Raw genomic sequence first — 23922 nt, 5'->3', positions numbered from 1 at the left:
CACTTACTGCCCCACCACCCAGTCATTCCCCCCTCCCAGTTCAACTGTGCAATAAGAACTCTACTGCAACAGTGGACCACTTTATCAGCACTGACCACTTTACTTTGTTTGTATATAGTACTTTGGTTCTTCTTTTTATTATTTGAGTATTTTTTAACTATTTTTATTATTTGCACTGCTGCTAATTGTTGTGTTCTTCAGACAAATTTCATTGTACTTCTGAACAATGACAATAAAGTCTCTTTAAGTCTTTAAGTCACCTGTCTAAACCTCTACACACCTGTCGAAACCTCTACACACCTGTCCACTCACTTCCATACCTGCTGAACACTGGGAGAGACGGATCATCAGACACATTAGAGGAGTACTTCCTCTGGTTCTACTGGTCCCTCTGGTTCCTCTGGTTCTTCTGGTTCTACTGGTCCCTCTGGTTCCTCTGGTTCTTCTGGTTCTACTGGTTCCTCTGGTTCTATTGGTTCCTCTGGTTCTCCTGGTTCCACTCAACCATTCCCTGGATATTACTAGGCTAGTTTTACACAGTGAATGTTTATGGGATGGGAGGAGGTCTGCCACCATCTTAGATCTTTCTCATATCGTTGCTCTGCAGTGGATTTAATGTTCTGAACCAAACTCTGTTGTTTTATAGACAATGACAAAGACTGAACGAGTTTCTGCAGATGTTTCCTCCAGCAGGAAGCAGACTCAGCAGATGTTCAGCTCAGTCCAGACCTGGAGGACATTTTACGTCCTCAGTCCTAAAACCTGCAGTAGTTGTGTAGATGTTCTAAAACCTGCAGTAGTTGTGTAGATGTTCTAAAACCTGCAGTAGTTGTGTAGATGTTCTTGTCCTGAGACCAAATCTACAAAACTAGGAGAAAAGAATGTTTTTAATTTTTAAAAATTCCAAATAAGTCTGGAGTTTCTCCTAAAATGCCATTTTTCTCTTGTCCACCCCCCTGATGACCAAACTGGATCTCTAATAAAACAGAATCGAATTTACATCTCCCTTTTTTGGTTTTTCTTTTTTCATTGATGTTTCTGTAATGGTGGAAACATTTTTTAATCAACATAATTTTTAAAACAATTATTATTCATGGAATGTTTCCCCACAACATGTTAGCACGACCTGGTGATGATGTTTTTGTCATTTTCTGTCTTGTTTTTCTCATTTTCTATCTTGTTTTTGTCGTTTTGTGTCTCGATTTTGTCATTTTGTCTTGTTTTTGTTGTTTTGTCTTGTTTTTGTCATTTCCATCATCCAACAGTGTTCCTAAAGAATGTGTAGAGCGAAGCTATGTCCTCTCTTCTATTTTCCATCTTTTCATCCCATCGTCAGCCTTGATTAAATGTCTCACTCTACCTCATATTATCAGGATCAGACTAATTCTTTGGACTGTTTTCCATCAGTCAGTTTATCCTCTTGGTCAGCAGTAACAGCAGCTAAATATCTAGCTTCTACTGCTGAGAAAAAGGTTAGAAAACAACCCAGAAAACATGGAATAAGAAGCTGAGCCGATCAATACCTATTATTGATCACTATGGAGCAGAAGGTTGGTTTTAACATCTAGAATCTCAGATGTTCTCCAGGTCTGGAAGAACCCTGAAACAGTCTGGAATTAATGGGAGCTACTGCTGAGGAACCTGGTTCTACAGCCAGGAAACCAGCCAATCAGTGATCAATAACTCATCAATAAGTGATCAATAAGTGGTCAATAAGTGATCAATCAGTGACCAATCGGTGATCAATCAGTGCTCAATAAGTGATCAATCAGTGACCAATCAGTGGTCAATAAGTGACCAATCAGTGATCAATAAGTGACCAATCAATGATCAATAAGTGATCAATAAGAGATCAATAAGTGATCAATCAGTGACCAATCAGTGCTCAATAACTGATCAGTGACCAATCAGTGATCAATAAGTGACCAATCAATGACCAATCAATGATCAATAATAGATCAATAAGTGATCAATCAGTGACCAATCAGTGATCAATACGTGATCAATAATTGATCAGTAAGTAACCAATCAGTTGTCAATCAGTGATCAATAAGTGACCAATCAATGATCAATACGAGATCAATAAGTGATCAATCAGTGGTCAATAAGTGACCAATCAGCGATCAGGTTTCTCCAGCAGCTTCATGTTCCTTTCAAAGATCCTGGAGATGTGGAAGAACTCTGACCATCCCACATTTAAACTCCCTGTCAGCCGATCCACCAATGAGCTGCAGGCGGCCCCAGGTGTGTCCAGGTAAACACTCACCTGTCCATCGTCCTCACGGAGGAGGAGGGGCCACACGTCCGCCGGTCACGTGACTTCACGGAGACTTGAAGTGTTCTGGAGGTTCTGAGCTTTGAATCTGTCACCAGAGAAAGATGGGATTTTTCTGATCACTGATCAATACATGAATCAATCTGCAGTATTGATGAACACAGAGACACTGCAGATCATTGATAGACTTCAACCATCCTCATCCTGGACACACTGGAGACCTTCAGCAGCTCCTCCAGCACCAGGCTGCTCCATCCTCCCTGTAGGAAGGAAGCTCCTCCAGAAGGTCCTCCTCCTCCAGGATCCATCATCTACCTCTGGTTCTCCTGCTCCATCATCTACCTCTGGTTCTCCTGCTCCATCATCTACCTCTGGTTCTCCAACCTCCATCATCTACCTCTGGTTCTCCAACCTCCATCATCTACCACTGGTTCTCCAGCCTCCATCATCTACCTCTGGTTCTCCAGCCTCCATCATCTACCTCTGGTTCTCCAGCCTCCATCATCTACCTCTGGCTCTCCAGCCTCCATCATCTACCTCTGGTTCTCCGGCTCCATCATCTACCTCTGGTTCTCCAGCCTCCATCATCTACCACTGGTTCTCCGGCTCCATCATCTACCTCTGGTTCTCCAGCCTCCATCATCTACCTCTGGTTCTCCTGCTCCATCATCTACCTCTGGTTCTCCGGCTCCATCATCTACCTCTGGTTCTCCAGCCTCCATCATCTACCACTGGTTCTCCGGCTCCATCATCTACCTCTGGTTCTCCAGCCTCTATCATCTACCTCTGGTTCTCCTGCTCCATCATCTACCTCTGGTTCTCCGGCTCCATCATCTACCTCTGGTTCTCCGGCTCCATCATCTACCTCTGGTTCTCCAGCCTCCATCATCTACCTCTGGTTCTCCTGCTCCATCATCTACCACTGGTTCTCAGGCTCCATCATCTACCTCTGGTTCTCCAGCCTCCATCATCTACCACTGGTTCTCCGGCTCCATCATCTACCTCTGGTTCTCCAGCCTCTATCATCTACCTCTAGTTCTCCGGCTCCATCATCTACCTCTGGTTCTCCAGCCTCCATCATCTACCACTGGTTCTCAGGCTCCATCATCTACCTCTGGTTCTCCGGCTCCATCATCTACCTCTGGTTCTCCAGCCTCCATCATCTACCACTGGTTCTCCGGCTCCATCATCTACCTCTGGTTCTCCAGCCTCTATCATCTACCTCTGGTTCTCCGGCTCCATCATCTACCTCTGGTTCTCCAACCACCATCATCTACCTCTGGTTCTCCAGCCTCCATCATCTACCACTGGTTCTCCAGCCTCCATCATCTACCTCTGGTTCTCCAGCCTCCATCATCTACCACTGGTTCTCCCGCTCCATCATCTACCTCTGGTTCTCCAGCCTCTATCATCTACCTCTGGTTCTCCGGCTCCATCATCTACCTCTGGTTCTCCAACCTCCATCATCTACCTCTGGTTCTCCAGCCTCCATCATGTACCACTGGTTCTCCATCCTCCATCATCTACCTCTGGTTCTCCAGCCTCCATCATCTACCTCTGGTTCTCCAGCCTCCATCATCTACCTCTGGTTCTCCAGCCTCGATCATCTACCTCTGGTTCTCCAACCTCCATCATCTACCTCTGGTTCTCCAGCCTCCATCATCTACCACTGGTTCTCAGGCTCCATCATCTACCTCTGGTTCTCCAGCCTCCATCATCTACCACTGGTTCTCCGGCTCCATCATCTACCTCTAGTTCTCCGGCTCCATCATCTACCTCTGGTTCTCCAGCCTCCATCATCTACCTCTGGTTCTCAGGCTCCATCATCTACCTCTGGTTCTCCAGCCTCCATCATCTACCACTGGTTCTCCGGCTCCATCATCTACCTCTGGTTCTCCAGCCTCTATCATCTACCTCTGGTTCTCCTGCTCCATCATCTACCACTGGTTCTCCTGCTCCATCATCTACCTCTGGTTCTCCGGCTCCATCATCTACCTCTGGTTCTCCAGCCTCCATCATCTACCTCTGGTTCTCCGGCTCCATCATCTACCTCTGGTTCTCCGGCTCCATCATCTACCTCTGGTTCACCAGCCTCTATCATCTACCTCTGGTTCTCCAGCCTCTATCATCTACCTCTGGTTCTCCAGCCTCCATCATCTACCTCTGGTTCTCCAGCCTCCATCATCTACCTCTGGTTCTCCGGCTCCATCATCTACACACTAAGAAATTTCCCTGTAAATTTACAGTAAAGAGCTGGCAGCAAAAGTTGCCAGCAGCGCACTGTTATTTTACAGTAATCCTACCGTATTCTACAACAACAGTTTACTACTGTAAAAAATATTACAGTATTATGCTGTGTAGAGAGCTATTTCCTGGGGCTTTCAAAATGAAAGCCCCAGGAAATAGCATAGCATAGAAATGGCTCAGACAAGAGATGATTTTTCAACATTAAGGTTCTATTAAAGCCAACTCTGTAACAAACATATTTCAAAAACTGACTTATTTAAGCCATTAAATTTTAGTAACATACAATCACTTCCTCATGCTGAACAGGTTCCCATTGTGCATGTTCTAGTTCAGGTACACTGAGTTTGGATTCCATTTTTCCTGAACTGTAACAAAAGATACCTGTATATCACTTAAATTATTTAACTACTGCATTGAACACATTCAGCAGCTAACAAATTTCAAGTAATTCAAATCTTGTAAAACAAAATCTATAAAAACAATAACGTTTAACAGGTTGTCAACAATCTGTTTAAAGATTGCACATCACATTTCAGGTATCCTGCTTTCAGAATCAGTCTTTCATAACTCATGATCATGTTCAATAAACACCTAGTCAAGGAACAAACCTGGAACTGAAGTATTTTATACTGAACCCAACACAATACTGAGACTTGTTACCTTAGAATGACAACATGAACATCTGGTTGCAGACTAGGCTTTTGCTTTGTGAAAGTGAAGTCCTGTGTGGAGAGATGCTGTGGGTTTACATGAAGTTCCACTCAGAGTCCATCAGTCTTTTTATAAAGGAGGCTACATGTGGATTTACAGTAGATGTCTTTTTCTGGAGCAGCTTCCTGACCTCTTGAACATCACCTTCTCCTGACTGGCCTTTGTTCCCCTCTCAGGGTTGATACCAAGAAACAGCCTACAACGAAATGACAAAGAAAGAATATATTAGGTGTGTAGGCAAAGATCCCTTGAACATAATATGGAACTCTGTCATATTCATCCAAAAAAACATACAAACAGGAAACTCAAATTATTAAGCAAAACAGAGTTTTCCACTTATAACAGCTGTTTAGTTCAGTACACATTTAAATCTAATTTTTGCAGCCGTTTGCATAACACCCAAATTTACCTTTCCTGAGTGGAGAGAAAAGCAACATGACACATCCTACAAACCTTTTTAAAACTTGAAATTATCTAAATGGTGGAATGCAGACAAGTACATGTGGAGATTTGATAACAGATCAGTGGAGCATCACATTGGATATTTAATGGAAAATTACACTAAGACAGAGATAGCTAACTTAACCTAGCTGGATCTGGTTGCTTAGAAATTCATTTTCCTGGTCTGGTTTAAAAGAAAGACCCAAAGTTTTGTCCACTCTGCAGCCAAAGGGGAGGATGCTAGCTAGCTAGCTAGCTAACAGTGTGGGAAACGTTAGCATTCATGCTAGCTGCTAGCTAACAGTGTGGGAAACGTTAGCATTCATGCTAGCGACTCGTGGCTAACACCAAGCAGTAACTAACCTGGCTATGTTTATGTTACTGTCAAAGAATAAAACATAAACTGACAGAATTAAAAGTAAGGCTGACTGTTTAATAATCACAGTTACCTTGTTAAGTGAACCGGAGCAGGATGGATCAGCTACAGATGGTCCCTGCAGGTCTGAGGGCCGAAAATCGTCGTCCTCAGTTCTTCGTTTTCTCCTAATTCTTCCCTCAGTAATGAGTAAAATCACTGATACATAATATTTTAAACCTATTTTGTCACTTCTTTGTGTTGACTGTTTGCTAAATGTGGTGATGTGCAGGAAAATTTGCCGAGACGAGTAACGGTCGGACTGCAGCAACAGTCACACTCAAATCAACCCAAACCAGAAAAATACTGTAATCTGCTGTAAGATTGTACGGTAGCTTGCTGTTAATATTTTGTTCTTAAAAAAACACACGAATTTACAGTATTCAGCTGTATTTACAAATAACGGTATATTACTGTACAAAATATGCTGTATTTTTACAGCAATTTGTTACAGTGTACCTCTGGTTCTCCAGCCTCCATCATTTACCTCTGGTTTTTCGGCTCCATCATCTACTTCTGGTTCTCCTGCTCCATCCACAGCTTCCTTCATCTCCCTCAGTCTGACGGACACGCGGTGCTCGTTCACAGCGGCGCTAGTTAACCGGTGGAACCTTAATTGCTTGTTTATAAACGGCAGAAACTAACGGGAATTAACGGCGGAAACTGACGGAAATTAACGGCAGAAACTAACGAAAATTAACGGTAGAAACTAACGTCAGTAAAACTGAAACGCGTCGTTCAGATGCTGAACGTTGCTCATTAACGTCTCAGGAATTAGACGGAGCCGAACAACGAGCCTCGTTCAACCGCCTAGACCGGTCCGGGTGATAGACGGGTCCGGGTGACAGATGGATCCAGGTTATAGACGGGTCCAGGTGATAGACGGGTCCAAACTAAATGACACCAACAGGAACTAAGAAGAGTTAAAGGACAGATTACCTGTAACGGAGCACAGTCCGCTCAATATGGGATGTCTGGTTTCCATCTGCAGCAGAGTGAGCGCCAACTGGCCCTGACCCCTGACCTCACCTGCGGTCATGTGACCCGTGACGTCACCACGCCATCTCATTTCTTTCCTCGGATCAGTTTAAAAATGAAGGAGAAAGTTTTAGTTTCTCAGAGGAACATGTTCTACCAGAACCACAATCCACCCAGGTTCTCAGGTTCTAGTTCAGGATGCAGTAGGAACCAGATAGATAAATATACCGGTAATAAATAAATAAATGTACAGGTAATAAATACAAAGTGTTCCACAAGCCTCAGCTCGACCTTCTGCCCACCTCTCTGACATCACAGTGACATCACGCTGTTCAGCTATAGAGACCACAGGTTAACAGGTGCAGCAGGTGAGCAGCTGCTGCACAGTAACAGTAAACAAGGAATGTAGGAACTTTAAGGTGTGTAACACCTGGGTACAGTATGTGGAGTACTGTGTGTAAAATGTGGAGTACCATCTATACTGTAGTATTATGTGGTACAGAAAGTACTGACCGCAGGGACCAGATTCTCTGCTGATCACAGCAGCATCAAACAACCAGCTGCCAAACAGGTGTAGGAGGGAATCCATGGTACACCTCAGAGGGGAGGGGGAGGGTCGGGGGGAGGAGCATAGAGGATGAGGAGAGGAGGAAGGGTGGGAGGAAGACTTCCCCTGTGGAGAGGATGAAGATGTCCGAGAGAAGAGGGAAGGAGCCAAGTCAGGACGATGTCTTAAAGTCACCAAAAAATGTAACACATAATAATCATGTACCATTAGAAAAGAGAAAAACACCAGGACAGGTAGAGAGAGGAGTACAGGGACAGGTGATGATGTCATGCACCAGGACAGGTAAGGAAGACAATTGAAGCATGAAAACAAACAGTGTGGTGCTGTAGGAGGTTAGCTGGTTGCCTTGGAAACGTTTGCTGCTTTCATTCGTCTGCTGGGTGGAGGGGGGGATGTAGTGGAAGGAGCTGCACTGGGCACGTTCAGTATGTTGACTGGGGTGGGCGGGGCACTGCCAGAACGTGGCCGAGACATACCTGAGAACAGAGAACAGGTGTACCACTCTGCTGTTAACGTCGACCAAATCCACCAATCAGATGGGGCAGGGGCAGGGCCTACCATAAGGGGGGAGGCGGTCCCTGAATGGGTTTCTGGTCACAGCAACACCTGGGAGGAGACCAGGTGGAACGGGTTCTGGTTCTGCTGTCTGCTTTCATTAGTTCATGGAGTGGATGAGCAGTTTGGACTTACTGAGGGACGGAAGACGATTTCTGACATGCAGACGTGTCGACAGTCCTGAAGAAACACAGAAACATCATTAGTAATGAAAGCAAGTACCATGGAATGAAAGCAAGAAGTAGAAACAGCAGCAGGAATCACTGTAGCATCAATCACAGAACGGCTGTATCACCAATGATGTGTAGAGTTTACATGTGTACCAGTGTACAGTTACTGTGTACCAGTGTACAGTTACTGTGTACCAGTGTACAGTTACTGTGTACCAGTGTACAGCTACTGTGTGTACCAGTGTACAGTTACTGTGTACCAGTGTACAGTTACTGTGTGTACCAGTGCACAGTTACTGTGTACCAGTGTACAGTTACTGTGTGTACCAGTGTACAGTTACTGTGTACCAGTGTACAGTTACTGTGTACCAGTGTACAGTTACTGTGTGTACCAGTGCACAGTTACTGTGTACCAGTGTACAGTTACTGTGTGTACCAGTGTACAGTTACTGTGTACCAGTGTACAGTTACTGTGTGTACCAGTGCACAGTTACTGTGTACCAGTGTACAGTTACTGTGTGTACCAGTGCACAGTTACTGTGTACCAGTGTACAGTTACTGTGTACCAGTGTACAGTTACTGTGTACCAGTGTACAGTTACTGTGTGTACCAGTGCACAGTTACTGTGTACAGTTACTGTGTGTACCAGTGTACAGTTACTGTGTACCAGTGTACAGTTACTGTGTGTACCAGTGTACTGTTACTGTGTGTACCAGTGTACAGTTACTGTGTACCAGTGTACCGTTACTGTGTGTACCAGTGTACCGTTACTGTGTGTACCAGTGTACAGTTACTGTGTGTACCAGTGTACTGTTACTGTGTGTACCAGTGTACAGTTACTGTGTACCAGTGTACCGTTACTGTGTGTACCAGTGTACAGTTACTGTGTACCAGTGTACAGTTACTGTGTACCAGTGTACAGTTACTGTGTACCAGTGTACAGATACTGTGTGTACCAGTGTACAGTTACTGTGTACCAGTTTACAGTTACTGTGTACCAGTGTACAATTACATTGTGTACCAGTGTACAGTTACTGTGTACCAGTGTACAGTTACTGTGTGTACCAGTGTACAGTTACTGTGTACCAGTGTACAGATATTGTGTGTACCAGTGTACAGTTACTGTGTGTACCAGTGTACAGTTACTGTGTGTACCAGTGTACAGTTACTGTGTACCAGTGTACAGTTACAGTGTGTACCAGTGTACAGTTACTGTGTACCAGTGTTTGACAGCAGCTGCTCTGTCGGCTCTTTGCTCTCCACAGTCACACCTGCAGAAACACAAACAATAACATTTAGTAAAAACAGTTAATATTCATAGGAGGCACAAAGGTCAGGGGTCAGAGGTCAGTACCCAGGAAGGCGTCGACCAATGAGCTGATTCCTTTCATGGCTTTGAAGAAGATGTTCGGCAGCTGAACGTCTCCCCGGAACGCTTCGTCCTGCGAGACTTCAACGAGTTCTACCGGGTTACTGCAGAACCAGAGAGACCCGACACATGTTCAGGCACAGACGCAGGAACTTATTTCTGAGGATCGGAGCACATTTTACCTGAACAGGTGCAGGAACCTGAACCAGGTGTGAGGGATTCAGTCGTCGTCCAGGTCAGCAGGGATGAGAGCAGCGTCCTCATCTGGGATTTTAAATGGAGGGAAGGACGGACCAAAATTCAGCAGCAGCAGCCTGGACGCACAACAACAGTCAGACAACAGTAACACAACAGTCTGACAAGAGTAATACAACAGTAACACAACAGTCACAAAACAATCAGACAACAATCAGAGAACAATCAGATAAGTCAGACAACAGCAACACAACAGTCAGACAACAGTCAGACCACAGTGCTGAGGGTTGAACCTGGACGTTAGCGCTGCTACGACGCGGCTCCACTGCTGCACCACTGCAGCCTGATGCTTCCAGCTGCTCAACATCTGTCTGCACATCTGCCACAGAGAACGAGATGGAAAACACCGAGAGCAGGACAGCAGCCAGACCTCCAGGAGCACCTCCATGGACAGGTCCGAGACAACACCTGTACACAGGTGAGATGGACAGGTGGCAAGTAGACAGATAAGATCCAGGCAGGTGTGAGAGGTGCTGATAAAGAAGTAGGCGGGGTTACTGCCTCACCTGCAGCAGTGGGCGGAGCCAGCATGGCGTGATTGATGCGGAGCAGGAAGTGCAGCAGCGTCTCCCAGGTGTCTCTGCTCAAGGTGAAGTTCTCTCTGGCCAATGACTGAACGGCACACAGCACCTGCTGACAGAGCGACAGGTATACGGGACCCTGCTGGTCCCACCTGTGCAGGATCATACTGGACAGGTGTCGCAGCATCTTCTGCACATACAGGTCAGGCTCTCTGCTGACTGGTGGAGGGATGGAGTCTCTCGGGGAAGCCAAGGCCATCAGCCAATCGATGTAGACGTCCACACAGAGTTTGACTGTGTCTCTGTCCAATGGGAGAGTGAGACCGTAACACAGAACCTCCATCGTCCACTTCACCTGCAGATCCAAGAACATCTCAGGTGTTTTCTCTGTTACCTGAACAGAACTCAGGGTTACATCTGAACTCTGCCTTTAAACCTGAACTCATTTAAACCTGAACTCTGACTTTAAACCTGAACTCAGGATTTAAACCTGAACTCTGACTTTAAACCTGAACTCAGGATTTAAGTCTGATTTTTGAATTTAAAACCTGAATTCATGTCATTTCTGTGATCTGTGCAAGTAAATCAACTCTGACATATAAACAGCCCGCTCTCAGGTGTACACCTGTCTGTCCAGAAACACACCTGTCTGTCTGTGCGCAGCAGGCTGCAGGTGTTGGGGTTTCCTAGGCTGGCTGCCAAGGGCTTCACCACGGCAATGGTAACATCTCGACCCACAGAAGGCGGGAAACAACCGAGCACGCTCACATGAGCCCCCCCACCGGACAGTGACTGGTCCATGTCCAGTCAATCAGAGCTCACCTGGACACCTGAGACAGACGAGGTGAAATGTTCTGTTGTTTCAACATTCAACAGTCAAACATCAATCAGCTGTTTGAGACACATTAACCACAGAGCAACACGTTTGTTTCTGATTCCTGAATCTGTGACCTTCAGCTCACCTGAAACCTGAACCTAAACCACAATAACCACAATAACCATACTAACCATAATAACCACAATAACTGTAATAACTCAGATCCTATTAACTCTATTAACTCCAAAAACCCTACAAACCCTAACCTTAACAGTCTGATTTATGGATGAAGCTCATTAGAAACAACTGGTCTTAAATCAAAGTTCTGTACAGTTAAAATAGAGGACATCCAGTGAGCAGAAGAAGAGCTGAACAGATGTTATTAATATAAAATCAGCCACAACAGGTACCAGACGTGTTGGAGTCTGTGTGTTGAGCTCAACATGAAGCCGGCAGGTAAACAGATCTGACATGAATCTGACTCTGTGGGGAACAACTATTAATCATACATCCTGATGTCCACTAGAACTGAAATGTTTCAACACTGGTTCTATGTCATTAAACATTAAACACTTGTTCTAAACCAGACTGATGGAAGACAAACTGCTGCTGTTCATTCAACAAGATTTCAGGAGGTGAAATAAACACATTTAAAAGCAGTTCTGAAGTCAGTTTGTTCCAGAGAAGTACAGGAAATGCCAGCTCCTACCTGAACAGGTGAGTCCAGCCGAGTCGCATTCACACCTGACAAGACAAACAGTGAAAGTCACGACTCTGAACTTGAAATCACCTCTTCTCCCTGGGCTCAGACTGGCAGGACGTTTACAGTCAACAGGCTGACTCAGGATGTTTACTGTTCTAGACCTGGAGAACCTGAAGAACCTGCAGAGAACATCCGACCACCACATCTGAGAACCCAAACTCTGGTTTAAACCTGAACACGGAGTCTTTGGGTCAAGAACAGGTGAGAACAAATAGTTTGGGTTTAGGAAAGTTCTGGTCCGTTCCTCATCAAACCAGACGCCCCCTGCTGGTTGCTGGAGAGAATGAAGCTTCAGCAACACTGAGGAGAACCAGGACCTGAGACCAGGAGAACCGGGACCTGAGACCAGGAGAACCAGGACCTGAGAGGTTCCGCTGGGTTCTAATGCCATAGAAACAGAAGCAGTTTTGTGGATCTTCAGCTCATCCTTCACAAGTTACTGACCAAAAATGAAACTTTATCCAGGAGAACCCGCACAGCAGAACATGAAGAATGTTCTGGCTGTAGAACAGCCACGATATCAACAAACAACCGTCCAATCACAGCACAGGATGTAAAACACATGTTCAGTACACCACAGAGGGATAGCAGCAGCAGTTAGCATGAAGCTACAGACCCAGCCAGGTCCAGTAGAACCAGAACGGCTCCAGTAGAGATGAAAACAACAGGCGAGTTTTTAATTAAAATTTCATTTAATGTCCAGTTTTCCCTTTAATTGAAAACAAGTTTCACATTCAGACTGAAATTTAAAAAACAAATCAACGGACAGACGGGTGGCAGTGCTCGTCTCCATGACAACCGCAGGCCGCCACCGCTGCCAAAAGGGTGTGTCGGCCGAGGGCAGCGATGTGATTGGTTCAGGGTTCATTTCCTTTCACAATGATCTGGTTGCTGATTGGCTGGCAGGGTATTAAAAAAAAAAAAAAGTACGGCAGCCCAGAGAGTCCAAACAGAGCAGAAGCTACGGCAGCCCAGAGGGTCCAAAGAGAGGAGAACTTGGTCCAGCCGGATCAGTACGGCTGCTTCTTGATGAATCTGCTGAACATGGCGAAGGCAACGATGGGTTTATCTGTTGGAACCATGTGACCTGAACCCTGCAGTGAGAATAAAGAACAGGTCCCATGATCAGCAACACGAACAGAGCTCCGTCCCCAAACTGATGTCACAGAATCAGCTGATAATGGAGGTCTGTACCTTCACTGTCAGGAAGGCAATGTTGTCAAACTCTTTGACGAAACCTCCGACCTGCCGACCGTCGACGTCATCGTAGAGCCACGGACGCCTCTGGACCTCCACCTGAGAGACAGACAGGTCAACACACCTGACAGACAGACTGAGGTTACCATGGAAACAGTAATTGATTACTGATTAATAAAACATCATCTACCTGCTGCTGCAGAGATTCAACGAACCACTCGTCTCCCATGAAGTTACAGGCCATGTCCACGTCCCCGTTATACACCAGGACCCGGTACTTCTGCACAGAGAGCAGCACAACACACCAGGATCAATAGGACACGCCCACATACACCCGGAACAATAGGACACGCCCACACACACCAGGATCAATAGGACACGCCCACATACACCCGGAACAATAGGACACGCCCACACACACCAGGATCAATAGGACACGCCCACATACATCTGGATCAATAAGGCACTATTTCTGATCAGTATTCAGGTAAGTTCAGGTGAGCTCAGGTGTGTTCAGGTGAGTTCACTGACCAGAGCAGAGAGCAGCTTCAGGTACTGTTTCCTGACGTCCAGGTAGAGCCGACCGTAGTTCAGGTTCACCTCAGCACTGCATCACCACAGAGACCACACAGGTGAGTTACAACGTTACAGATCAGAGACAGGTGAGGTGCAGCAGGTGTGTGAGTTACCTGCAGATGGCCCAGTCCAGAGCCTTGGGGCTGATGTGCAGAGCAGTTCTGACATACGGGTTGTTGAGGTACAGTGAGGAGGGGGTGGAGTTAGTGCAGGGGGGGTCCAGACGGACGGACCGAAACATCAGCGCCAAACCCCGGAACTTCTGAACATCCAAGGACAACCAGGTAAGTATCAGCCGCCAGGTGAGTATCAGTCAGCAGGTGAGTGAACTTTAATGAACATCAGGTGACCTCATACTCACCTGGCTCCACTGCTGAGTCGTCTGATGGTTGATGAATGAGTTCCCCAGATCCCTGATGACCAGCTGGTCCCGCTCCACGCTGACAACCAACACAAAACCATTGTACAACAATATTACAACCACACACAACCATATTACAACCAATACACAACCATCACACAACCATATTACAACCAACACACAACCATCACACAACCATGTTACAACCAACACACAACCACCACACAACCATGTTACAACCAACACACAACCAGGTCACCTGCTGCAGGTGAGTTCAGGTCAAAGGTCACGGCTCACCTGACTCTGCAGTGAACTCCACCTGGACAGGAGGCGTACAGGTTGTACATGTTCAGTCCAGAAGCGTAGACGATGGTCTGGACCTCCGACAGCTGCAGAGAAAGACACACCTGAGAGCCTGAACACCAAGAACCAGACTAGAGCAGACTGGTTCAGACTAAATCACACTGGTTCAGACCGGATCAGACTATTATTCTATTGTATATCTATTTTTTTTCATACATATATAATATAGATTTTGCATAATATTTTTTTTAATATATTTTATCTTATCTGTTATCATTTTATCCCATGAAGGAGATGCACTCAAATTTCGTAGTACATATGTCCACTGACAATAAAGACATTTGATTGATCAGACTGGTTCAGGTCAGTTTAAACTGGATCAGACTGGTTGGTACTGGTTCTGCTGGTTCAGACTCACGCTCTCGCTGCAGTTCTGGTCCTGGTTGTTGTAGAAGTTGCATTTCCCGGCGCTGCAGCAGAAGTTCTGCAGGTCGGCCCAGAGCCGGCTGCCCAGCAGGCCGTGGTAGTAGGCGAAGTACACCAGAGAGTTATCGTTCAGCTCGTAGCTCGACATTCCGTTTCCCACAGCAACACCCTGCATGACAGGTACAAGAGACATGCTAACGTAAAGAGGTCGCTAACGTTAGCATTCAGCTCAGCTGTGGCCTATAGCCCTGCTGATGTATTACTGCAGTACTACACAGTACTACTGCAGTAATACACACTACTACCACAGTACTACTGCAGTAATACACACTACTACCACAGTTCTACTGTAGTAATACACACTACTACCGCAGTACTACTGTGTATTACTGGAGTACTAAACAGTACTACTGCAGTAATACTGCAATATTACTGCAGTAGTACTGTGTATTACTGCAGTAGTATTACAGTAGTACTGCAGTAGTACCTGCAGTAGTAGTGTGTAGTACTGCAGTAGTATTGCAGTAGTACCTGCAGGTTGATGCTGGCGTCCTCCATCACTCTCTCGGCCAGCGTTGGGATGTAGATTCCTCCGTAACTCTCTCCGGTCAGGAACACCTGGTTGCTGCTGAACTCAGGGAACAGGCGGAGGAACTCCTTCAGAGCCAGGTAGTTGTTCATGGACACCTGCACAGAGACACCTGTAAACACCTGGACACCTGGAAACACCTGGACGTCCGTCAGCCAATCAGAGATCAGACGCAGGCTCGTTGCTGACCTCAGTGTCGTTGGTGACGTAGCGCTGATCGTCAGAGTACGAGAAGCCGACACCCACCGGAGACTCCAGGTACAACATGTTGGCAATCTGCACACAAACAGTCGACCAATCAGCTTTCAGGACATGTTAACCATGTGACAGGGCTGCCGGGACACATGACTCACCTTGTTCCAGGAGTAGGGGTTGTACTGCAGCGTCATCCCGTCGTCCTGCACCTGAAACGACACCAGGTGTAGCTGTGATGTCACACTGATGAAGGGGGAGGGGTCAGGTGGGCAGGGCTAGAGCTACCTACCAGGTACGGCCCGTGCTCGGTCAGCAGTCCGTCCAGAGAGCTGCAGCCGGGGCCACCATTCAACCACAGCACCAGCGGGTCGGAGGACGGGTCATTCTGGGACTCCACGAACCTGAGGACGACACGACAGGTGAGGCACCTGGATGTCTACCTGGACAGCCGGCTCAGGTGTGCCGGGCTCTTACCAGTAGTGCAGGTGTTTCCCGTCGGCCACGTTCAGGTAGCCAGAGTAATGTCTGAAGCTCGGCTGTTTCTGCAGGCCAGGCAGGAAGGTGATCTCATCTGCTGCCGGGGCGGCGTCAGCGCCGAGCAGAGCCAACAGGAAGTAGCACAGCAACACCTGCATCTGGGGGCAGACCGGAACCGGGACCAGGACCAGAAACAAAAAAGCAGGAGACATGTTCAATCAGTGCAAAACTACTTCATTCAAAGGGATCAATATCTCATCAGCTGGAGGTTTCTGATCAATTATTACACACACACACACACACACACACACACACACACACACACACACACACACACACACACACACACACACACACACACACACCTCTGTGTGTGTGTATAAATCAGTCTAACAGGAAATGAAACTCTGAAATCACCTGATGTTAGAAACCGGAAGCAGGTTAGCTGCGGCTAACTGCTAACACAGAAACCAGGTATGGATCACCTGAGGTTCTACTGACAGTGAGAGGTTCTACTGACAGAGGTTCTACTGACAGTGAGAGGTTCTACTGACAGTCTGAGGTTCAACTGACAGAGGTTCTACTGACAGAGGTTCTACTGACAGTCTGAGGTTCTGCTGACAGTTAGAGGTTCTTGTTTTTCAGGTTCCGTCTCCAGACTGATCACTGGAGGTTCTGGTTCCGGGTCAGTTGAAGAACAATAAAGTGTTCTGTGTTCCTCGGTGTGAAATGAATGTGTGGTTCAGATATTTTTAAACGGAGTTCTGCAGAAAGCCTCGGAGTTAAACTGGGTTCTGCTGAACGAACGGAACCAACAGGTTCTGCTGAATGAAACATTTTAACAGGAACTAAAGGAAGCTAACGGCGGCTACATGCTAACAGCCGGTTCGGACGTAAGAAACGGACAGAAGAAGTTCTGACCGGAGTCCAGCTCACCTTTCAGCCCGGTTCCGCCTGGTTCTGCCTGGTTCTGCTGGGTTCTTCCTGGTCTGTCGCTCCGCAGGGGAAATCCGCTGTAGCTCCACAGAAGTCAGAGTCACATGACTGGAGGTCACATGATCAGATGTTTTTACAGCTTTAAACTTTATTGGTCCTTCATCAGGTGACCTGCTGTTAGTATGTACTACTGTAGTACTGTGTACTATGGGTATGTAGTACTGTGTACTGTAGTACTGTGTACTATGGGTATGTAGTACTGTAGTACTGTGTACTGCGGGTATGTAGTACTGTGGGTATGTAGTACTGTGTACTGTAGTACTGTGTACTATGGGTAAGTAGTACTATGTACTGTGGGTATGTAGTGCCGTGTACTGTAGGTATGTAGTACTGTAGCACTATGGGTATGTAGTACTGTGGGTATGTAGTGCTGTGTACTGTAGGTATGTAGTACTGTAGTACTATGGGTATGCAGTACTGTGGGTATGTAGTACTGTGTACTGTGGGTATGTAGTGCCGTGTACTGTAGGTATGAAGTACTGTAGTACTATGGGTATGTAGTACTGTGGGTATGTAGTACTGTGTACTGTGGGTATGTAGTACTGTGGGTATGTAGTACTGTAGTACTATGGGTATGTAGTACTGTAGTACTGTGTACTGTGGGTATGTAGTACTGTAGTACTGTGTACTGTGGGTATGTAGTACTGTGTACTGTAGTACTGTGTACTATGGGTATGTAGTACTGTAGTAATGTGTACTTTGGGTATGTAGTGCTGTGTACTGTAGGTATGTAGTACTGTAGTACTATGGGTATGTAGCACTGTAGTACTGTGTACTGTAGGTATGTAGTACTGTAGTACTATGGGTATGTAGTACTGTGTACTGTAGGTATGTAGTACTGTAGTACTGTGTACTGTAGGTATGTAGTACTGTAGTACTATGGGTATGTAGTACTGTGTACTGTAGGTATGTAGTACTGTAGTTGTATGGGTATGTAGTACTGTGTACTGTAGGTATGTAGTACTGTAGTCTTATGGGTATGTAGTACTGTGTACTGTAGGTATGTAGTACTGTAGTAGTATGGGTATGTAGTACTGTACTACTGTAGGTATGTAGTACTGTACTACTGTAGGTATGTAGTACTATGGGTATGTAGCACTGTGTACTGTAGGTATGTAGTACTGTAGTAGTATGGGTATGTAGTACTGTAGGTATGTAGTACTGTGTACTGTAGGTATGTAGTACTGTAGTAGTATGGGTATGTAGTACTGTGTACTGTAGGTATGTAGTACTGTAGTAGTATGGGTATGTAGTACTGTGTACTGTAGGTATGTAGTACTGTAGTACTATGGGTATGTAGTACTGTAGGTATGTAGTACTGTAGTACTATGGGTATGTAGTACTGTAGGTATGTAGTACTGTAGTATGTTAGATCTCTCTGGTGTAAGTCTCTGTTAATAAATGAGCTGATCTCTGATCTCCAGACTGATTAGTTCTGACAGAAACCAGTTTTATTGTTGTATATCGTCCTGCTGCTCCTTTTTATCTGATTTAGTGCTCAGCTCAGATAAAGTCATTGTTGTGGGTGACTTTAACATTCATGTTGACGTGGACAGTGACAGCCTTACGACTGCTTTTAATTCAATATTAGACTCAACATGTAAATAAACCAACTCATAGTTTTAATCACACCCTTGACCTCATTCTGACTTATGGCATAGAAATCGAACAGTTAACAGTATTTCCCCAGAACCCTCTTCTTTCTGACCATTTTATGATAACATTTCAATTTACAACAATAGATTGTATAGGAGTTAAGAATAAATATTACAGTAGATGTCTGACAATTCGGTAACTAAATTTAAGGAGGTAATACCCTCTACTAGTCTTCTTGGTTTCTTCTCATAAAAGGGAGTTTTTCCTCCACTGGGGCCTCAGGGCTGTTCTGGGTTCATCTGGCTTCTTCTGGGTTCTTTAAGCATCTGGAGACAATCTGGCATGCAGTTGGTGCTATACAGATAAAATGACCTGAAATTACTGGTAGCACTGATAGTATCTGCATGTAGTACTGTTAGTTTCAGTATGTAGTACTGGTAGTATCAGGACGTAGTACTGGTAGCATGAGTACATAGTACTGTGTAATATCAGTATGTAGTACTGGTACAATCAGTATGTAATACTGTGTAGTATCAGCATGTAGTACTGGTAGTATCAGCATGTAGTACTGGTACTATCAGCATGTAGTACTGGTAGCATCAGTATGTAGTACTGGTAATATCAGCATGTAGTACTGGTAGTATCAGTATGTAGTACTGCTCGGTGCCAGTCTTTGACATTTAGCTCCGCCTCCTGTTTGAATATTAATGAACTGACATGAGCTCTGATTGGCTGTTGCTCCAGCTCTTTATTAACTGGTTACCATGGTAACTGTACAGACAGCCAGAGTGAAATCAAACTGAGAAACTTTATTTAAAAAAAACACAAACCAGAAGGTAAAAAACATCTATACAGCAGGTGTGTGGGGGGGGGGGCTTCTTCAGGGGCGAGGGGGCGGTCTCAACCCGGGAGGGGGCGGTCCTGAAACAGCAGTGCAGAGAGGTCACATGACACATTTACACCACTCCATGATCCGATTGGCTCCTCAGAAGGCCAACTGAAGCATCACCGTGGCAACAGCTTACCTCTCATGCCAGGGGGGGGCGGCCTCATCCCTGGAGGGGGCATCCCCATCGGAGCGCCTCGACCGGGACCAGGGGGCATCCCCATTGGAGGACCCATCGGGGGCCGCATGCCAGGGGGCGGGCCCATCATACCTGCAGCCAGTCAGCAAAGTTTGTTGCTATGGCATCAATGAACGGTGACCACACTGTTGCTAAGGTGTTGTACGTGTCCGCTCACCTGGAGGCGGGGCTCCTCTGCCCATCGGTGGCGGGGCTCCTCGTCCAGGTGGGTACTGCGTCGGTGCCCCGGCGATGCTGGCTCCTGCTGCTGCCGCAGCAACCGTCCCTCTGCCCTGGGGGGTCATCACCTGGAGACACAGGAAGCCGTCAGCGTGACATCACAGCTCACCTGGCAGAACAGACCAGCTGTTACCATGGTTACCTGCTGCGAGGGGCCGCCCACTCCTCTGACGGGCCCCGCCAGCCCAGCCGGAGCCTGAGGCATCGGAGCTCCAGCAGGAACGCCGCGACCTGCCGCCCGGCCCACACCTGGACCCCCGGCCACGCCCGCCAGTGGCACCCGGGCGATCCCCGTCTGAGGGCAGAGAACACGTTAGGACGGTCAGCTGACACACGCTGGCTCTGATTGGCTGCAGGTCACACTTACGTCTTTAGGGGGCGGACCTTCCACCGTCATGGAGACAAGGTTCTCCCCCCGCAGCAGAACCAGACCCAGAACCCGCTTCTCCTCACGCTCCGGCTGCTTCGAGTTCTTTGGTCTGGAGGACGGAAACAATACTCAGTACCCACAGTCATTTCTCAGTTTTTTAAAATTATGATTGACAAATTCATTTAACCGTCCTGTTGTCCTCATTCACAGGCACCAAAAAATAGTTTCCTTGTCTGAAAAAAAATCCAAAAATCAGCAATAAATTTCCCCAAATTTCTGAAAACTTGCAAAACCTTCAGGAAGAAAATTCCAATAATTCCCTAAAAGTTTTATTTTAAAAAATACAACAAATTTGGCAAGAAAATTTTTAGCAATATTTTCAAAAAATGAGCAAAAATCTTCCAAAAAATCCTAAAAATATCTAAAGTGATTCCATATATATATGTGTGTGTGTGTGTGTGTGTGTGTGTGTGTGTGTGTGTGTGTGTGTGTATATATGTAAAACTTCTGATATTTTCTCAAGAACATTCACATAAAAATCAACCAAAATCCAGCAAAATTCACTGGATTTTGGTTGACTTTTATGTGAATGTTGTTTAGAAACATTTTTTCCACCAAAAAATGTTCAAAATTTTATCAAAAATGTTGAAAATGTGGACAGTAGAAGTTTCACTGTGAAAATATATTTTTTTTACCACATTTTCAAACTTTAAATTTGACCCGCAGGTCGACATGAAGGTTAAACTAAGCACTGTGGCATAGAATCTTCACAAAGGCTTTTTTTGTAATGAACAGGTGCTCAGAGTGCAGAAAATAAAATCTAAATCTATTAGAAAAAGCAGTTCTTGGAGATTGTATGAAACAATCAGAGCAGAAAGGAAAAAAGAAGCAAAGAGAAAAGAAATCAAACAGAACACAGAGCGAGGACTGTCTTTGCAGATCGTAATTCTCAGATTGAAGAGTTTAATTCATGTTTAGTTTTCATTTTTTAAGGGCTTTAGTGAAGGGTAGAAACTCCTAATGAAACATTAAACCTGGGATTTACCATCATGGATTTACATTTGTGTTTGCAAAATTCCCATTCCATGTTTGCATTTTCCATCCCCCACAAAATACACAATTATTCCTGTCAAATCTGAGTCGTTCAGTGCAGACGGTCAGCATGTAAACTGCAGCGTCTGATGACTGAGGCGTTTAGGAAACGTGGATACTGCAGCGTCTGCAGGCATGGCAACAGCAAATTTTGATTTCAGCTGAAAATGTTCGGTATACAATCTTCAGGGGGGGTCCAGGGGGGGCGCAGCCCCCCTGAAGCCGAGAGGTTTTCAGTAAAATAGAGGTGATTTAGAATGAAAAACATGCATAGAATTACAGAAGACTAGATTGTAATGAATCGCTTGTGTTTTTTGTCTTATTTTTGCAATTTAGTGTTTTGCTTTGTTGTTTTCTGTACCGTTTTTGTCGTTTTGTCGACTCGCTTGTGCTGTCTGTCTACTTTTTTGTTTTTTTCTCTCGCTTTTGTCATTTTTGGTTCGTCTCTTTTTTGTCTCATTTTTGTCGTTTGTCCACTTTTTTGTCGCTTTGTAACTTTTAGTCTGTTTTGTTGCGTGTCGTTTGTCTCACATTTTGTCATTTTTTTCTCATTTTTGTCGATTTGTGTCGCGTTTTTGTAATATTTTGTCTTGTTTTTGGTGTTTTTTTTTGTCTGACTGTCATTTTGATGTCGCAGCCGACCAACGAGGGGAGCTGCAGCTGCTGATGTCATGACAACAATCACAAAGTCACACTGTAGAAAAAAAAGTTACAATAAAAACCGAGCATCGTGAAGATGGAGCCTCATGTTCAGGATGTTTAGTTTTTATTCCAGACAAACAACCTAAGAAACATGACGCCGTGCTCATCTGGTTGCCATGGAAACGGTCCGTCCACCTACTTGATCTTCCTGAACTCGTCGCAGTCGCACAGGATCAGGTTCATGTGTTTGTCGAAGGCCTTGAAGGTGCCGATGAAGATGCGGCCGTCCTGCAGGATGCACCTCATCCTGAAGTCGATGTGCTGCAGCATCTTACTGCTCTTACCCACCGTCTGTCGGCAAATCAGAGGCACACGTCACCACGACATCATCACCACATCTACAACATCAGCTGGAGCGACTCAGATCATTAATAATAATCATAATAATAATAATAGTAATAATATATATTAGAACATCAGGTGATTAATAATAATAATAATAATAATAATAATAACATATATTAGAACATCTCTGGAGGCTGAACCGTCCTGAACTCTGGACAGAATATTTTCCACTAAAAACACCTCAAATTAACCCTCCTATGTTAAACATTAAGATAATTAGAGAATTTACTCAACATTTGTCCTGTTTAAAAGTGATTTTATTCAGGTCCAGCTGCTGAAAAGGGTTTAAAATGGAGAAATTCGCCTTTTTTAAAGAGATGAAGTCTTCAGCGAACACCAGACGTCTTTATCTTCTAACAAACTGTATTAGAGGAGTTTTCCTCTGTGTGTGTCTGTGTTGGATTTCATAAATATAAACAGTCAATGTGAAACCCAGACAGATGCAGTTTTATTTCCACTGAACAAAACATTCAATGAAAGGTAAGTCCAGTCACACATGTTGGATCATTCTGGGCAGTTCTGGGTTCATTAGGAGGAGTGATGACGGTATTTAAGTTGTTCTGGACAAAATTCACGGAATTTTGGGCCATTTTGAGTCAATTTAAACAACTTTAAATGCATTTTAAACAGCTTTAAACTAATTTTAGTCAAGTTTCGGGTGATTTTGACGTTAAGATCATAATACTAATAAACAACACTCACGGTCGTTTCTCCGTTAGCAGCAGAACTAATGATGCTAATAACCAGCGGAGCTTCACTTCTACCCGCTTGCTTTATAGTTAGCACCTTTAGCTGAGCCGCTCGTCACGTTCAACTGCATTTTACACTTTAACGGCAGAAACTCAAGGCAGCACCGGAAGTAAACCTGGTAACGGACCGGTTTAATTGTGTTTCTGACCGGTTTAACCGGAGATAATCTATTACTATAATAAACGGCTAAGCTGGAACAGAACCTGCATTCAGACTCAGGCTGGTCCCGGACCGGTCCAACCCTCCAGTATTCAGACCCTGGCTGGTCCCGAACCGGTCCAACACCGACGTCCATCAGACGTTCATTCAAAGCGCCGCCATCACCGGCAGCAGCCGGTAAATCGGAGTCATTCGGGGCTCCGGTTCACCGGCAGCACGCCCAGCATCGCCCCGGGAAACACTCACCATGTCTGCGGTTCGGATGGTTCAGATTCCTCCGGATTCCAACCAAAAATACTGACCCGCGGAACTGCCCGCCTGGCCTTTATCACGAAGAACAGGAAGTGACGTCCAAGTGCAGCAGCGGAACTATTCCTACCAGAAACTGCGACAGTTCCG

The 23922-nt window shown here is 45.5% G+C and overlaps 2 protein-coding genes and 1 pseudogene across 3 annotated transcripts; all 3 read right to left on the bottom strand.

Annotated features, from left to right (window-relative positions):
• Nucleotides 1-12611, bottom strand: LOC111571412 (ral GTPase-activating protein subunit beta-like; annotated as a pseudogene).
• A 147-nt stretch (nt 12612-12758) lies between these two features.
• ctsa (cathepsin A) lies at nt 12759-17301 on the bottom strand. Its single transcript, XM_023274539.3, has 14 exons — nt 17146-17301; nt 16207-16367; nt 16022-16133; nt 15891-15941; nt 15727-15813; nt 15480-15635; nt 14941-15117; nt 14517-14608; nt 14220-14298; nt 13972-14120; nt 13814-13889; nt 13473-13562; nt 13280-13381; nt 12759-13179 (listed from the first exon to the last, which is right to left on the bottom strand). Exons 2-14 carry the CDS (start codon nt 16365-16367, stop codon nt 13096-13098), a joined length of 1416 nt encoding a protein of 471 aa, XP_023130307.1. The 5' UTR covers nt 17146-17301; the 3' UTR covers nt 12759-13095.
• Nucleotides 17302-18634: 1333 nt separating this feature from the next.
• On the bottom strand, nt 18635-23922 carry snrpb (small nuclear ribonucleoprotein polypeptides B and B1). 2 transcript variants are annotated; one of them, XR_008601737.1, is made up of 8 exons: nt 23770-23922; nt 22409-22560; nt 20473-20584; nt 20248-20400; nt 20044-20173; nt 19827-19958; nt 19632-19722; nt 18635-19155 (listed from the first exon to the last, which is right to left on the bottom strand). XR_008601737.1 is itself a non-coding variant. In XM_023274540.3 (7 exons), exons 1-7 carry the CDS (start codon nt 23770-23772, stop codon nt 19682-19684), a joined length of 723 nt encoding a protein of 240 aa, XP_023130308.1. In that variant the 5' UTR covers nt 23773-23922; the 3' UTR covers nt 19530-19681. The 2 variants fall into 2 exon arrangements, 1 of the variants encoding a protein (XP_023130308.1); XM_023274540.3 differs by lacking the exon at nt 18635-19155 and having other exon boundaries at nt 19530-19722.

Source organism: Amphiprion ocellaris, chromosome 5 (assembly GCF_022539595.1).
Source record: "Amphiprion ocellaris isolate individual 3 ecotype Okinawa chromosome 5, ASM2253959v1, whole genome shotgun sequence".
NCBI classification, from domain to species: Eukaryota; Metazoa; Chordata; class Actinopteri; family Pomacentridae; genus Amphiprion; species Amphiprion ocellaris.
The sequence above is the reverse complement of the archived record's forward strand: the minus strand, read 5'-3'. Positions and strand labels throughout refer to the sequence as shown.

What these genes read in the sequence shown, in the direction of transcription:
- snrpb (XM_023274540.3), bottom strand. An exon ending in AAGGTCCGCCCCCTAAAGAC is followed by an intron (nt 20,401 to 20,472) that starts GTAAGTGTGACC and finishes CTCTGCCCTCAG; the next exon opens with ACGGGGATCGCCCGGGTGCC. An exon ending in GCCCCCCCCTGGCATGAGAG is followed by an intron (nt 19,723 to 19,826) that starts GTAAGCTGTTGC and finishes CTGCTGTTTCAG; the next exon opens with GACCGCCCCCTCCCGGGTTG.
- ctsa (XM_023274539.3), bottom strand. Translation starts at nt 16,367, where the DNA reads ATGCAGGTGTTGCTGTGCTACTTCCTGTTGGCTCTGCTCGGCGCTGAC. An exon ending in GGGAAACACCTGCACTACTG is followed by an intron (nt 16,134 to 16,206) that starts GTAAGAGCCCGG and finishes TGTCGTCCTCAG; the next exon opens with GTTCGTGGAGTCCCAGAATG. An exon ending in CGACTCAGCAGTGGAGCCAG is followed by an intron (nt 14,121 to 14,219) that starts GTGAGTATGAGG and finishes TTGGATGTTCAG; the next exon opens with AAGTTCCGGGGTTTGGCGCT.